General features: G+C 42.9%; 1 protein-coding gene across 29 annotated transcripts in view; it reads right to left on the bottom strand.

Annotated features, from left to right (window-relative positions):
* Nucleotides 1-17,246, bottom strand: part of kif1b (kinesin family member 1B) — a 71,018-nt gene extending 53,772 nt beyond the window's left edge. For 15 of the 29 annotated variants that reach the window (XM_036136612.1, XM_036136642.1, XM_036136622.1 and 12 more), the window contains exons 1-2: nucleotides 16,917-17,239; nucleotides 11,996-12,150 (exon numbers count right to left, since the gene is read on the bottom strand). In XM_036136612.1, coding sequence (XP_035992505.1) covers nucleotides 11,996-12,101 — 106 coding nt within the window. In that variant the 5' untranslated portion in view covers nucleotides 12,102-12,150; nucleotides 16,917-17,239. Of the gene's footprint in view, nucleotides 1-11,995; nucleotides 12,151-16,916 lie in introns of all 29 variants that reach the window. The other 14 variants (XM_036136679.1, XM_036136645.1, XM_036136671.1 and 11 more) reach the window with 6 other exon arrangements.
* Nucleotides 17,247-17,861: the final 615 nt, after the last annotated feature.

Below are 17,861 nucleotides of genomic sequence, written 5' to 3' on the forward strand. Positions count from 1 at the left end.
GGAAAGAAGGAGCAGAGAGGGAGAGGGTAAAAAAAGAAAAGAAAAAAAAATCTGGTCAGCTGTAGAGTGATATTTGTTTGAGGAAGTAAGACAAACACTAGTGCTGTTAAGTCAAACGATATAGCTAACTTAAAACGTCCAAGAAAAATGTCCAAAAATTCACATTCTGTGTACCCTTCATAAACTCTACTAATAAAATCACTATAAATTACTATTGACATCCTTGTATTATAATAGTTTGTTTAACCTTTATTTAACCGGGTAAAATGTTTTGATTGTAGCATTTTACGCACTAATACTTTTCATGGTATACCCGTGTACGTCGCTCGCTTATTTTTCCTAGAATTTCTCCTAAATTACAACTGATCTCAATCAGATTTCAGTTACGTTCAAGTCAAATCGCCACAGCAACATTTCATCCTACTTTGAAAAGTTTAGTGGCCTTTAAAAAGATCCGGTCTTGCCTATATGTGGCTGACGCTGCAGCAGCTCCGACTCAACGCTTAGCATGAGCGCTGTAGCAAAGCAGCCGCCGCCGTGAGCCCGGCAGAACCACGTCAACGCTGACATGGTGATTTAGCCTTTAGCAGGTAACGCGGGGCTGGGATGAGTAGGATACTGGGGCGACCGCAGAAAATGTCCTGCCCGTTTTGCGGATATGTGTGTGTGATGACTGTTACCAGGGCTGCGGCGCAGGTGACGGAGTTATCGCTGGATGTGGGGCTAAAAGTAGTGTGTGAGCACCGCTTCGCACATTTGACAAACAGCTGAGCCTGCTGCAACCACAACACAAGCTGTGCAACATCTCCAAAACAGAAACCGACACGTCCCGCTGAACGCACGGGGCGAGATTAACAGACCGATGCAGGAACTTCCTCGACTGATGGCGGAGGTTGGTCCAGACGTAGACGGATCGCTCTTGACTGAGTCGCTCGTGGGCTCAGAGAGTAGAAAGTTCGTGTCCGCTTGTCTAAAGCACACATTTGGGTTGGACAACCACCATCTGAGATGTACCAGAAACTCTTAAGGATGCTCAGAACGCTGGTCACGTCATGTTTCTCTTCCTACTGGGAGAAACAAGAAGTGTGTGTGTGTGTGTGTGTGTGTGTGTGTGGGGGAATTAAATTACAGGAAGACACCAGAACAATGCGTTGAATGTAGGGTAACGCAGCAGACAACGGGGTCTGCAGAAAACATTAGGTAATCTGTTATGACAAGGCTTTTTATGTGCCCCCCCCGCTGTAACAATGACCCTTTTCACAACGCTTACAAGCTGGAAAGGTTGGGTTTAACGTCATGAAGTTCGACGAGAAACATAAAGTGCATTTTAAAGCGCGAGGACTGCTTATTTACAGTTGTGCCCATACATTACAGTACCAGACGAATGCTGTAGCTGCTCAGGATTCCCCTTTTAATTCCTACAACCTATCAAACCTAAGAGGATTTTGTCAGGACGTTTTAGGTGACGGCACGTACGAGAGTGCAGGATTTTTTTTTTCTCCCCCCCCCCTCCTCCGGTTAACATGTTCACACATTTGGTAACAGGTTTTTCTCTTCAGGCTTTCCCCTCTTTTCAGGAGTATAAACATCTAAGCCCATAAATATGTATTGCTGCCGCGTAATCTTGTTACCAAGAGGGGCTTTGGATGAGCGCCCCCCGCCCAAAGAAATCTGGCAAAAGAGAGTAACAGATACATGTGGATCGACCCGATTGTGGACGAGGCCGCTTGCTGAGCTAGAAAGCAGTGGAGGAGGTCCACGGTCCCGGTCTCTGCGCCAGCTGTTCCAGTTCTGCTCCGCCGTCTATTTATACAGCAGCAGATGGCAGCTGGTGCGTCGCATGCCGACAGACTGTCAGTGACAGGAAGGAATGGACAGATTTCAGCCGCCCAATCTTTCCGCTGAACGCCAAGCCAAACCCTTACGTACACCGCTGGCCCCCCTGGTGCTGAGCTGGGAGGCGGGGGTGGGGGGGCTTTGATAGCAGCAGCTTAGACAGGCCTGGTGGCTGGGTTCAGAACGGCGCGGACTAAAGGGAGGTTTCTAGAAGAGAAAACACGCGACGTCAGCAGGACTCCATTCAGAAGCAAACGCAGAACTACAACAAAAGAGGGACACAGGGCGGCCTCTCAGCTGACGACGTGTTGGGCTCCAAAAATCCACAGCGTGACGTTATGATATGAAAGTAAAGGGAGAGAGGTTCTCTCCTAAAGTCTCAGCGTCTAGCCTCACCGTCTAACTCTTCATACAGTCTGGAACGGTGACTGGAACTGAACCATTTTCAGCCTGAGTTTACCGAACAAGGTGTTAACCCAACAGCTGGTAAACTTCGCAACACCCACACCTTCTCGTGTTAGAAAATCCCCCGTATGTGAGCGCCGTCAGGTCGCCCTCATGACAACATTTAGAGGTGACGAACTTAACCTCAATGCTCACAAGGTTTAACCCTTTTCTGCATCCGTGAGGCGTTTAGATTAAACCCAAAGGAAGGGCGAAAGGTGTAAGACGCTCCCACCTTGTTGGCAAAGAGCGGCGCTTTCAGCAGATAACAGGCAAGGTGAACAGGGAACAGGAGAACTGGCCAGTTTTATCAGACATCTATTTTTTTCAAGGACTATGCAGGACTTGGCAAATGTTGGAAGGCTTCAGGGAATCTAAGGATTAAAGCGAGGGTCTACGTTCCAGGGAATACACACAGAGACAGTCGTCATTTTAAACAGGGTTTAGCGTATAATCATAGCAGTTAGCACGGCTAGCATAAAAAAAAACAGCAGTCATTTTGCCTCGTTTTAAAATGCCAGTAAAGTCCTGTTTTAGAGCGACTGCTCTCCCGCACACAGTGTGACATCACCCCCTGTTCCTGATGCATATAGTCATGCTTGCTTGGTGGCAGGAAGACTGGAAAAAATCCTTCATGGTTCAGAATATGAGAAACGTCTGTATTGCCAGGTACAAGCTTTACCAAAATTGGAGCCCAGAAATCAGCCACTGAAGTCTGGTCTGTGCATCTTTAACCAGGAGAGTAACTCCTCCTTTCCCTTCGCTCCCTCCAAGGTCTTTTCCAACACATCCTGTGTGCCACCGCTACGTCGCTTCAATTTCTGACATTTAAAATATTACACCTGATGCCATAGCAGCTGAGAGATATTAGTTTTTTTTTTGTTTCTTCTTTGGTTTTAGATTTTTGGGAAGTGAGACGATCATGAAACGAAACCACGAAAACAAAAGTATGGCAAGGGAAGCAGTTCTTTCACAGAATGAAAACTAAGAAGCTGTACTAGCAGAACCTACTTCTGCTCGTACAGCTCAGCTTTATTTATTACAAGTTTCTAGCAGACCTTAGTAATAGCATTGTTGCAAATCACATTTTCATTAATAACGAAAAGAGCAGAACTGGAACTCAAATACTCCTGCACTTCATACTTCAGAAAAATTGAAATCATGGCCCTAGAGAGCCTTCCAAATATCTATTCATTTCAGACCATCACCAAGTTCCCCAGGAAGGAATAATCTGCTCCAGATCTCTAATTACGACGGTGGTATTTCTCTGTTTGCCCGAAAACAGCATGCAGATTACTGTATGATCCAGGCAGAGCAGCTGAGTGGGAACGCCAGAGTAAAGCAGGCTGTGCAGACGGGGAAATACACACAGCCCCGTGCATTCACGGCACACAGCGAGCCGAGCGCCCATTTTACAGAGCGCTGACCTGGATTTCCTCAACCCGTATCCCCTCAGCGTCGGAATTTTCACTTTAAATGCCTTTACATAATCATGACATCAGGAACATATAGTTAAAAGGAAAAGAAAATCGCTCAGAATCATCTTTTCCCCCCTTTGATATTTATCTTTGAAAAACAATTAGAAAAACTCTAAAGTCTACAGTTATGCTTATTACATTTTACAAAACCCCCATGGTGACAAAGATCACAACTATGTTCACTCATGAATTATCCAAAAAAGAGCTTTTTGCTCAGCAACAAGCTACCCGTGCTGTGAATGCAAAGCTCCGGAGTTTGTTTCTGAATGCAACCCTTAGACTCCAGGAGTAAGAAGAAAAAAAGAAAACTAAACCAAACAATACAGTCTGGAGTGAGAACAGTGCAAACGACGGCACATAAAAAACTTCAAGCTCTTAAATGTGGGAAAGTTCAGGCTTTTAACCCAACCTAGGCAGCGAACCAAGCAAAAGGTAAAAGAATCAAAGCGGGAGCGTGGTAGCAGGAAAACAAACACGCCTTTATCTGCTTTCTAGCCCCCGCTTCCGCCATCGAGCCAGAGACGAACTGATGTTGGGCCGAAGAGACAAGTGGGAAGCACTCCTGGTCCTGCAGAGAAGATGGCGAGGATGGGGGGTGGGGGGGGGGGGCTGTTTGGACTTTAACCAGCTGGCCATGCCCAATGACAACGTACCCTCCGCTTTCAGGCCAGTTTGGAGTGAGCCGAGACAACTGCCACTTGTCTTTAAGTGGCGTGTACATGGCCATTACAGAGCCAAAAACATTCCTGTTTACATTCTTATCCATCGTGCAATACCCTCAGGGAGCCGACGAATCCAAACACGCAGACCGAGTCATAAAGGTCCGTCCTCCAGCGCGATAAGAAGAACAGAGGATGCTGCGTGTGGTGATGTGCCTCCACCGCAGAGCCCTCATCTCAACGAGATTATCTGAACTCACACTAAATAAAAGGGCAGGCTTCGTTCATGATGATGTGTTGAGAAGAAACTGAAAAAAAAAAAAAAAATTCCACCCAGCAAGCATTTCTGAGCCAGTGTTGTTTAAGCCAAAGCAATCTGCTATTAAGTGTGTATGGCTACCAAAACAAAAAAAAACGGTTCCCCATCATTCCAAGCTACCATGCTGCCTCACGTTACGCTACACGTGAACGGCGCTCTTGCTCGCCTTCCACCGTCTCGACTGCCGAGGGTGGGACTGACTCCCCCGACTCACCCGAGAGTTGGCTCGTCTGATATCCCACGTTTCCTATGAAAGGCTCGCTCAAATTGCACCGAGCTCGTTCGCAAAGCTGCTGGAACAGAACAGGAGCTTAGGAAAGAGAAATGAAATGAGCCGATGGATGCAGAGGTGGCGTGCAGGAAGTCGCTGCTCCAAATCCCGCTGCGCAAAAACATCTTGCACCTTTACTCACTTTATCCTCCAGCAAGAACAACAGGACAAACTAGGTTTCATGGAACAACAGAGCTACACGGTAGCCCCCCCACGGGGGAATCTGTAAAATATTTTTATTTTAGCTAAACAAGCTCCAAAAGCAGCTTGAAATTTGTAAATGTGTCAGGTTACTTCACTGAGGCCGCTCCGTCATACGCTGCAGAGCCGACGATGACGTGGTTGCTTCAGTATTTTGAAGAAACCGATCACTTTGCTCTTCTCACCTTTGCCCCGTCAAGTGCATTCCAGCATTTAGCGTTCCTCTCACGGCTTTTACTGCCATGCTGAGAGTTCTTGTTCGTTTCCAAAACGCTCATCAATAAAACTAAAGGGTTTAATCAACAATCACAATGGCTCAGTGGAACGTTGTATTGTGCAGTATTAGATAAAACTGGGGTTATTTAATCCAAAAAAACAATAACGGAATGAGTCATGATTGAGATGCTTGAAGGGTCTTTTACTTAAAGTTTAATTAGAAACACCAGAGTTTCTAAAAAACAGAGAAGTTTTGATCCTGTCGTCTCAGAAAGCCCTAAACTTGACATTGACATGCTGCACACTTGGTTGGTTCAGTAGGTTTTTGTAAAACAGACAAAAGTATAAAATAATTCTTACTGTCCTGATTAAAACAAACCCTTCCTAACACGAGGAGAAAACGATGATAAATTATAAAGAATTATCATTTAAAGCTAGAGATGGTGACTGGAAGTGGATGATTTTCAGCTCAAGCTGCCAGACGGCACTCGAAAATTTATCCGATCTTTTGGGAGCAGCGAATGCGCCATCTTTAAGCGCAACCCATGGTGTCAGTAAATTGTTTACAACTAAAGTCAGAGGAAACACAGAGACATAAGAGGCTATTTAAAAGGGGAAAAAAAACACTTTTACAGATATGGCTGCTGTGCGTTCAGGCTGTGAAAGTTTCAGCTAACAACATAGACTGAGTGGAGTTCAGCAAAGTTCCTCCATTATCCTTTTGAGACAGTAAACAGGCTTAAATCGGAGGTAACCGGTAGGGCTGGATGATATAGAAAGAGAAGCACATCGATAAAACAGAAATCGTATTGATCGATATCGATAATTATCAACTAATTCAAAACATATTTTAAGTGCAGCCCTGGCCATTTTATGCTATTGCTTAGCAACTTATTTTTAGATACAGAACACTTAATTCAAACTCAACCCTTTATACAACCAACTTTTTACCAAAACTACAAGTTTTTAAAAAAGAAAAAACACGTGGTCTCTGAACTCTTTGAAGGGGGCGGAGCTTGGTTCCTGGACCTGCGTTGTGATTGGTTGGGAGGATGTAATGACTGTAATATTAACCTACATGATAGAATGCTAAAGGAAGGAAAACTGTTATTCTATTGAACTTTTTATTGACCTTTTTGTCTATCATCGATATATGTCGTTATTGAATTATGGTCCAGGCCTAGTAACCGGACTTTCACTCAGTTCTTTCCAAAAACGTTTCCACACTTATCCAGGAGTCTCGTGTCAATCCGGCTGGCCACCAGCTCAAGTGCGAGCTCAGAAAGAACCGAGCAAAAGTCCAGCTGCCTCTGATCTAAGCCTGTTTGCTGTTGCGATGACCTGGATAACTGAGAATTTGCACAGACACGTCCTTTTGAGCTTTTGCCTTTTGTTATGGCACAGGCTGGATTTGGAAATGTAGGACTCATCTAAGAAATCTCAGAGAAAAAGTAAAGATCCCCATTCGCTCGCATCAAATCTTTCCAAAAACCAAAGATCGTAAATAAGGCTGTACAACTGATTGCATGTGCAGTATAATCGCAATTTTAAAAAGACACGATTTCCAAAACGCAGAGGCATAAAATGTCTGGTCTCATAACATTTAACGAGAATGAGAACCTGTAATATATTACAGGTATTTGCTCATTTTATTTCATATTTGTTTGCAGTTTTATCTGCCGAAGTATTCTTTATTTTTTCTCCATGTGCGGCGAATATCTATAAACAGATAACTAAATCAGTTTGTGGGTTGTTGTTTTTTTTTAACAGTTTATCAATTTATCTTGAGTTTATTAGATGAATACTTAATTACCAGAAATATTCAGGAATTGTATCATTGTATTAAGTACCAGTGAAACTGTTTAACACACAGCCTTGTTTGTTAGCTGCACTCTATATTCAACAAGGATCGACGTTCAACTCGACAAGTTAATCAAAATATTTGGATTAATAAAAAAAACAAATAAACTGTCAAATTTCATGTTATAAACAGACCTGGTCTACAAACACGCACAGGAAAAACCAAATTAAAAAAAGAATGGCAATCACAACCGTGGTTGAAAAAGAAAATAGCAATGTAGGCTTCTGGCACAATCACACATCCCTAATCGTAAACTGGCCAGAAAATTCTGATTGGTGGCATCTTGAAGCTAAGTAAGGGATGACACCCGACGGGGTGTCCATTGTCAGAAAGTGATGGACGGAATGGAGGCGTGACTCTTCCACACCTCAACGAAGTCCATCCATTTCTGATAATGGACACCTCGAAGGGTCACTTACAATATACGCAATAATTTAGAACAATCAGGCTAGTTAACTTTTTACAGGTGTCCTATAACACTTCTTAATGGACACCCTGCAGCCAATCAGAATCAAGTATTCACCCAGACCGTCATATAAACAAATGCAATTGACGATAGTAACCACATTCACAATTAACAGTATCCATTTGAAGCAGATGTGCAATTTAGCCTTTAGAAAGCCCACCCCTGAAAATCTGAGGCATTTGTGAGACGCGGCTGTGCTGCTCTGAAACAATTCAAGCAGGAAGCGAAGAGAAATGCAGCACTCCGGCGGGGACATTCATATATTTGCATATCTACGTACACCCACATGGTTCAGAGGGATTACGGTGGCAGGGCGTGGCGTCCTGATGCAGGCCTGGTGGATTACTGGTCCTAATTGGGTCAATCGTCCGTGTGTGAACAGGGTTGAGCGCACGAGTCGTTGTCCCTCAAAGCAAAGCTTCCCAGAGGTCCCTCTGCTATCCCACTCAATGTCTATACCTCATAAATAGGGGCTAATTGAATGTTATTTGTGCCGTGTTGACGCCTCTTCCTATGCGGAACCGACGCTGGAGCAGGACTCATCCCCACCCGTGGGGATTTTCTAATGTCACCGACCACTTAGCTCTTACCGAGAGGACACTCGGTGGAATTACATCTGAAAGGTGAAGGTTTAATTGATGGGGGGGGTGACCTTTTGGTTTGCTTCATCAGCTTATCTCTTTGTTTATACTTCACCACTGGGCATGTCACCGGACAACATTCAGTTCTTGGGAGATGTGAAAAGGTGTCTGGTGGGTTTACCCAGGATGCCTTGCGCCGGTCGTCTGCTCTGAAAAATGAATGAGTGGTGGTTCTGCGTGCAGCCTCTCTTTGTTTCTGCTCACTGGCTTCGGGGGCGCGAAACGCACGGCTTACGTAACGAGATGGAGACGGACGGGAGTATCATTAACGCTGTGGATGAGGTGGAACTGTTTACCGTTTGAGGCACCAACGCCAATGGGCGGAACCGGCCGTCACATCTCCTCTTTATAACAACGTTAGCTCCGGTATGTTTCAGAGCCTCTGCTGAAAGAGGCCTTTGCTTATTTCCAGGCTGGCTGCGGAGGCCATGCACACTGGATAATCAATTTGCTGCTCCTCTGCATGCACCCAGTCCTCGACAACCCTCTGTGCATTGTGAAGACGGGGCAAAGGGAGGAGGAGGAGAGACAGCTCATCCTGCTCTCCTTGCCCCCCCCCCCGAGCTCGCTCTTGCACTTTACTGTCGACACACGCACACGGATGGACACATTTGCCCTTGAGCAAGCCACAATGGGGGGGGGGGGGGGGGGGGAGTGCCGTGGCCTCTCACAAACATCTGCCAAACCCCTACACGCTGACCAAGCAACTGAATGAAAAATGCCAGGATGCCTTCGGTCCTATTTCAATCCCCCCCAAAAACTTAAAATAGCATGAAAACGCACATATTGTAGGCGGTGTTCGGTTAGCCCTTTCTGACCATTCACCCGCTTATTTATATGAGGACTGATTGACATAATCCAACATTAAAGAGTTGATAAAGTGCATGTTTTTGTTCACTTATAGTCTCACCCCACTCTTTTAAATGTATCAGAACAGGGGGGAGGAAATATTGTGTAAATGCCTCAAACATCATGTCCTTAGCGCTTTCTTTTGATAAAGCAAAAGCTAGATGGGTGTTAAAAACAAAGACAGTATCCAACCTGTCCAAATCAAGACTCGTTAGGTCAGATCCCGATCATCGGAATCGGCCTGTGAAGGTTTGCATTCCTGTTGATGTTTGGGCGTTACACACACTCTACGCTACAGAGACGCACGCAGAAACACGGTGCTGACCAGTGACCGGACGGTCGCAGTCTTAAAAACCCAATTCCAAAGGAGCCACTGAAAACTACTTTATGTGAGCAAGTCCAGCTGTTGATTTGGACTGATGGAGAGAGTGAGACTTTTAACAGATAACAGGAAGGGTGACAGAAAAAGAAAAAAATGGATGTCGGAAAAGGCCATTAAAAATTATTTCCCAGTTGGGCCGCCTCAGTTATTGTCGCCTGGATTTGACAATTTCACTTCTTCAAAAGGTGGCGCCCCCTCTGGACACTATTCCGATACGTTACGGCCATCTCCCGTAATGAATGCCAGTTTCTTTCTAATGCTCTTCCTAATCAAACAGCTCAAAGGCATCCAACACTGCAACACCGACTCCAACTAACTGCTAACGAAAACTGTGTAATAAATAAATTAATAAATAAATAAAAATGCAAAATAGATGAAAAACATTGTGATAGCATAACTAAAAACACAACAAACGAATTGTTTAGAACGTGAAGCTAAAACCCAAGCCAGCAGACTTCGCTAAACATGACGAGTCAGGATGTTTGAGGAAATCTAGCTGAGCAGAAAGGTAGTGCACATCTAATCGCCCTAAATGTAAGAACTCCTACATGCCGGATCCACTCGGTACCGTTAAAACTCTCAGCATCCTAACAGGACACCATTCTTAGCGTACCATCTGCAATGAAGACTTGATGAAAGAAGAGCCTGGCTCCCTGCCAGCCTCTCTCTCTCTCTGCTCTGCAATCTGGCCATGCGATGGGGAGGTAGAGCAGGCGGTGCAGCAGCCTACTCCTCTCCCTCGCTTACACACTCGCTGACTAACCCGCTCCTTTAAAAAAAAAAAAAAGGGACCGCATATGCCACTGCAGTTCTGCCAGAAACCACAGGTCCCCCCCCTCCAGCTCCTTTTGGGTGACATTGGAATAATGTAAAACCCGAGGATATGGACTAAAACGTGCCGGGGATTTAACAAATCCTCTTTTTGGTAGACTGGGAGAGATAAAGAACAAGTGAGCCACATCTAGGAGGGACACTTGATCTTACAGAAGATTCATACAGGCTTAGACTAACGAGGCTGATAAGGCTGACAGTAGAGAGTCGAGGAGAGCCAGAGAGACTGGCAGAAAAAGAAAAAACAAGTCTCCTCTGTCAGAAGATGCCGTGTTACTGGGTCATTGACTGGTTCTGTCAACGTCAGGGGGGGTGGGTCTTAATCATCGGCCTGAAATGGGACATGAAGCACCGTCATGACTAAGGAGGCAGCTAATACCTCACAGCACCTGATGACTCACAGTCACAAATAAGCAGGTTGATCATGTGACTAAAAAAAAAAAAACATTTAACTTATGATTTATATCCACAAGGATCCATTAATTAAAGTATCTCTGCATGATCTGGCATCAGAACATTTCCTTTAACTGCAGTTAGGAGTCCTGCTGCTCGTTTCAATCCATCCAGTTCATTTTTTCTCTAAATCGTAGAGCCTGAGGCCATATAAAACCAAGACTCTGGCATCAGGACATGCTTTTTTTTTTTTACTTACTCGTCTTTATAACAGCTTGGTAAAGGGGAAGAGAAAAATCTAAAATAGAGTAATAGGGAGCACCATTTTAGCTTTTTCTTGCCAATACAGAGCAGCGCTACATCTGAAATTCAAATTCCAGTTCTGACCAAGTTCCTTCATTGAACTTGTCCTTTTGAGTCCAATAGATTAATCACTAGAATATCCTTATTTATGCATAAAAACATGTCTCCAACCTTCACCTAGAAGCGCATGCTGTTAGCTGTTGAGCTTACAGAATAGAAAAGATGGATTTAATGGATAGGAAAACAAAGACTTTTCATCTCTGATCAGCCAATCACCGATCAGAGCCGGTCAAAGGGGAAAATTGGCCGATTCCAAATCTCTGGCTGATTGAACGCCGCATCTCTACTGATCATATGTCAATTGAACAGCTTTAGCGTAGTAAAAAAAACAGTGACGTTGCAAGTTCACCAAGTGAATGAATAACTTCAATCTATAACATTTTATTTGCTTCTAAAGAGCAGTAAGCAAAATTGTTAGCGTAGGATCCGAGATAAGGCGATTATAAACAACTAGGACTGTGATAAAGCCTCAATGAACTGGGAGGTGATTTGCGGGTCAGCCTTTATAATGACCCCTGGGTCCCTCCATCAGGGACCAACAGTGGATTTCTCAGACACCACAGGCATGTAGGGGGGGTGGGGGGGACTCCCTTCTGCGAGCCTTTCATTCCCTTTCAGCCTGTTTTTCCTTGTCCGTTCGCCATTCAGGTTGCCCATTCTCCTGCTCTTTGCACAGGCCCCTCGAAGAACCCACCATGCGGGAGGATGTGCGGACGAACCTGCGCGCACGCTCAAAGACGCGGTCTGTGTGGTTGCTTTTATGTTGTAGCCGGCGGAGCACTTACTTGTAGTGTTGCCTTGCATCTGAATGATACATTTTGACTCCTTGCCCATTTCCCTGGAGTTGAAGGGTCGGACTCGCACGGCGACTTTTACAGACGCCCCAGACATGCTTGCTCCTGAGGTCGGACTCCCAAGTAAGATTGCGTTTATATCCCTCCTGAAGAGAAGACGACAACAAAAAGATGAGTGCATATGCGTGGTGGAAAGTATTTTAGCAATGTGCAAAGCTAAATAACAGTAATATAGGCTCCACAACATGCAGGATCAGCTCTAGGTATGAGCCAACTTTGCTAGCTGTTCCCAGGAGTAATTACATTCTCACAGAAAAGCCTGACACGTGTGCAGGTTTTGCACATAAGAAAAATTTCATAAGACCTAAATTTAATAAAGTCTGCTCACACCTAAGAATGAAAAGCATTATTTACATCCTGTAATGGGACAGAAATTGGTGAGTAATTGCCCTTTTCTATAATACTTTAAGCCCTTTAACCTCTGCTTAACAGACAAGGCACATGTAGCTGTCATCTTGTTTGTCATATAACAATCACAGTTTTTTTTATATGGGGCATATAGGTTGTTGCCAAGAGCAGCATTAGAAAGGGGGCGGAGGTGCACAAGTGACAGATAAAATAAATTAATTTTCACCTCTTCACTGTAGCAGAAGGACAATCTACTTCTAATTGTGTTACCAAGAGACAATTTAATTACTACCAGAACAAAAAGCTCTTGGAATTCAGTATTTAATAAGATCAAGGAAAAGATCATGTCATTTTCTATCTGATTGTTTTCCTCTGGTACTGAAGCCTTCCTCCGAAAAACCGGGCTAAAGAGGAGATGGAAACATATTTGTCGAATCGGTTCTGACATAGCGAACGTCTTCCTGACATGACTAATCAGCTGTTTCTGATGCCGGCATCTTCTCAGATATTCCCATAACGCTCGAAAACAGGTCTGGCAGCAACAACAGGTACGTGTGGACCAACGAAGAGACGCGAGCATTCTAAGTCTCATTCGTAAAAAAAAAAAAAAAAAAAATTATAAATAAAACTCAGCCTCACTCCACTACTGATCTATGGTCCGCGCTAGTTAGCAACATCTACTTCCTGTTTATTGCAGCCAATGTCATCGTATGACGACGTTACGCTGTGCGTCTCCTGGTTAATTTGCTACAAACCAGTAAAGAGAAACGCGTCTGATGCACATCTTTTTAGTGATATTTAAAAAGTTTGTTCAAGATTTGCATGAAAATTGGATGGAAACACAGCTAATGACATGAAGTCACTAGTGTGATGGTCAAGCAAGACATTGTTACATAGTTTGATTGCTCGTTAACTTACTGGTTAACTGTAAAAAAAGAGTTGTGAATCGATAAGACAAAATAAGGACATCAAAGGAATAATTATCAAAGGGAGAGAACATAAATTGGCTTGCTATGCAGATGATATATTGATTTATATGGAACAACCCACCTACTCCCTCCCAGCCTTGCTGCAATTACTCGAACAATTTGGTCAACTATCAGGATACAAAATCAATATTAACAAAACTCAGTTACTGTCTTATAATTATACTCCAACTCAGGAAATCCAAAACAAGTACCCCTTAACCTGGCACACTGACCACTTTAAATATCTAGGCATTACTATACCAAAGGACCTTGGAAAACTATTTGAATATAATTACGTCCCCATACAAAAAAGAATTAAAGAAGATATCACGAGATGGAATCTTACTCCTTTTCTAAGTTTTAGCTCAAGAATTAACTCGATTAAGATGAACATACTGCCCAGATTGTTATATTTATTCCAAACTTTGCCAATTGAAATAAATCCAAAAGTTTTTCATGAATGGGACAAACTACTATCAAGATATATTTGGCAAGGTAAAAGACCTAGAATTGGATATAAGGTATTGCAACTGGAAAAGAAGAAGGGAGGTTGGGGTTTGCCTTCCCTTAGAGATTATTATTTAGCAGCACAAGCAAGAACATTGATACACTGTTGCGACCCAACATATAATGCTCAATGGAAAACTATTGAAACAAAGGTGACACCCATTCCTGTGCAGGCAATTCTAGCTGATGCAAATCTACAGGGTTTCATAAACAATATAGATAACCAATGGATGAAAACAACCCTTAGAGCATGGAAAACTATTGTTAAAGAAAATGCACTTGAGAACGACTTGACAATCATAAAATGGATCGCATATGATTCAGACTTCACACCAAACAAACTGGATGCCAGATTTAAGGAGTGGACATCCAAGGGAATCACTGCTCTGTGCACAATAATGAACAACAACATCTTAAATGATTTCGAAACACTCAGAAGAAAATATTCTTTGGACAAACAGGACTTCTATCGATATTTGCAACTAAGGAATTTTGTTAGCTTAAAAATTAAACCAATCACTGACAAAAAGATGAACTTAATGGAAATTTTTATTAATGCCTATAAATCAAAAATTACAGGGAAAATTATCTCGCTTATTTATAAAAACCTTATGGACCTAAAGAACAATTCAACCCAACATATCAAAACAAGATGGGAGAGAGAGGGCAATTTGACAATAACTGAGGAGGAATGGACAATAATGTGGAGATATCAATGGACATATAATAAATCACTACAATGGCAGGAATTTGGATGGAAAAATTTGGTAAGATTCTTTATTACACCTGCTCAGAAATGTCACTATGATGGAAATCCTCCTGCATGTTGGAGAAAATGTAGAAATCAAAATGCAAACCATTATCATGTCTTCTGGGACTGCCCAATTATAAAACATTACTGGAAAGAGATAAAAAGTGCTCTACAAGACATTTTTAAGCAAAACATTCCTTTGGAATTCAAGCTTATGTATTTAGGTATAATTCCTCAAGACGCCACAAAAAGAAACAAATATCTGATGACCATTTTATTAACAGCAAGTAAGAAAAACATTACAAGAAAATGGTTATCACATGACAAACCAACATTAGACGACTGGATTAACATAACATTCAACATCTATGAGATGGGAAAAATAACAGCCTCTCTCAGTCACAGGACCGAACAATTTGATCAGTGTTGGAAGGTTTGGGTAGACTATGTAAAACCTAAAAGACCTGATTTCATTTTTAAAGACCAAACTTGTTAAACTCACTCAGCAACCCACTCTCTTAGAATAGCCATGCTTTATAATTATCTTATATTATATTGTTTTGTTACTGTTCCCCCCCCCCCGCCTTTCTTTTTTCCACACTTTCTTTTCTTTATAATCACTTTAAAATCTCCCTCAGAGAAGTGTAGTTACATTTTTGATTTGACTGTTATAAGGCAATGGTCTATATGTTAATCTTATTTCAAATGTTGAAGTTAGTTTGATGATGCCTATTGTCATGTAAACGATACTTTCTCGAGAACCAATAAAGATATAATAAAAAAAAAAAATAAAAAAAAAGAGTTGTGTTAAGTGCAGATGTATGAAAAACAACAACAAAAATAGCATTCAATGGCAATATAAAAGGAAGGGGGGCCACACCGCAGTCACTGATGAGCTCGATTGGAAGCGAAGCAGGCATACTGCTATCAAAGAATCAGGGTTCTACTGTTTGTGGTACAATCGATTGAGTGGCGATTACGCTACGGAGTGGGCCGCCCCCTCAAAACTATATCTGTGTTTGTGATTGCAAGATACAGTATTAAAAATTCCTGATAAACATGCCGACATATTCATATATATCTTCTATAGTCTTTTTATTGACAGGGCTTATCGTCGCAGCGTTGCGATTTAATCGAGGGTCTCGATATTTTGCGGTAGACTCTTCTCTGCTGCTGCAATTAACGATAAAAATACGCCCTACAAAAAAACAAATGGGGTTAATCAAAAGACTGTTGCAAGCCAAGTAAGTGATATTTATAGTGACTACTAAAAAGTGAGAAAAATCAATTATTGAGCGTTTCTTATAAAATTGTATAATCTACAATAAATGTTGATATTAAACCTCTTGGGATTTTGGCTGCAAGTGTTCTAATTTTTTACATAAACATGATGATTGGGGGAAAAAAATTAATATATACACGCACAACTCCTACAAGTCTTTTTCATAACATACATAATGAAAGTGGACACCCAAACTAAACGGTGCCCAGGGCCTCCTTCAACCTCGGGCCGCCTCTGCGTCTTATGCTTCGACTAAATCAAAACCCCATCCTTCTAGTCGCTTTTAGTCCATTTCAACCCTAGATTAATAAATTGGCCCTTGTTTTTTTCCAGATTCCAGCAGTCAGCCATACTTGAAGCATACGCCCATGAAATCCTATCTCCCTCTCTTTTTTTCCCCCCCACCCCACCTCTCTTGCTTCGGGCTACAGCGGGACAACGAGCCGGGCCCCCCCGTCTGCTTGCATGTGACTCTGCGTCCATTTCTAATACTGAAAAAACACTGAATTCGCCGATGTTAAAGAAGTGGGCTAATCCTCCTCTGCCGCTGAATGTTGTGGGGAGAGTTAAAAGGCTGGCATTAGCAGCACGGGCTGCCTGGGACGCACTGTTCGCGTTTATTCGGCAGCAAACGGTTATAAAACCGGATAAAAAGCATTACGCCGAGAGCAGTTTTAAGCGACAATTGTGAGATTTGCTTCTTAGGACGCAGTAATGACATGGTGAAAAAAAGGGTTAGCGGCTGCGGCGTCTGTCAACATTAAAGTGTTAGCTGCTAACCAACTGCGGATAACCGTTACGCTTTTTTTTTCAACGAACGGCATCCTTCGCTCGGCTCGTGCCACAAGAATATAACCCGCAAAACGTCCAGAACGTGACGTAAACATGTACCGGACACGCGCCTCCACGGCTAACGTTGGGACCAAGCAGAAAATGAATCTAGACACAACAACCGATGAGATTACGCCTGCACACAAACCCGTCGTTCATACTCACGTTTGGCGACTCTATCCTAGGCGGCACCACCGGACAGTGGCAGGACTGACGTTTAGCTTGCGGGCGTCAGGATGTTGTTGCTGCTTCTTTTTCTTTTTTTTTATCAAAATCTGCACACACGTAAACTGCTACAATGTCCGCTTCCGTGGAAACTACCCATTATAGCGGTATCCTCCGCCGGGATGGATATGTAAAAAAAAGAAAATGCGAACAAGGTGACTCGGTGAACTATCTTGTTTTTCCTCCTGTGGCCGCCCGTCTGCAAAGCCGACCGAAAATGAAAAATCGATGGATCGCCTTGATTTACCGAAGAGATTACGTCAACTCCCTTTCAGCGTGCTGATTGACTGCCTAAACGGGCCAATCGGCGCAGCGAAGCAGATGACTAAAACGGCGAGTAGCCAATGACAGTCTTTTAAATCGGAAGCAGCGGTTGGTGGGCGGAGTCTCTCTCTCTCCATTTTTCTACCGTGACGCCACACTGCAGGATTTCTACCCCACCGCTCCCAGCACCGCTGTCACCGCAAAACAGCGCCCTCTAGCGAGGAATTGAAGAACGCTTTCTGCACCCCGTGGCTCTTGAGCCAAACATTTTTAATTTAAAAGCAATAAGAAAGGCTGGTTTATAGTGCAGTTTCTCTGTATGTTTTGATAAAATAGTTTAATAAATGTATGAATGGCATCAATGGTACAGGCATTTTAAATGTAATTTCATATGATTTAGCAACAAACTATTTGAATACTAACTGGGCTATATATATATTTCATACCCATGGAAAGGGTTTACTCAGCTGGCCTCATTTTACAAAATAAGTTTCTTTTCTTTGTAGAGAAGATTTATTTTGTTCTTTAATCTGAAAATAGAAATACATTTTAATTACCTTACCTTTCACGATAAACCATCTTTTAAGTTCGTATTTAATAAGTTTGAACATTTTTGCAACG

Source organism: Fundulus heteroclitus, chromosome 1 (genome assembly GCF_011125445.2).
Source record: "Fundulus heteroclitus isolate FHET01 chromosome 1, MU-UCD_Fhet_4.1, whole genome shotgun sequence".
Lineage (NCBI taxonomy): Eukaryota > Metazoa > Chordata > Actinopteri > Cyprinodontiformes > Fundulidae > Fundulus > Fundulus heteroclitus.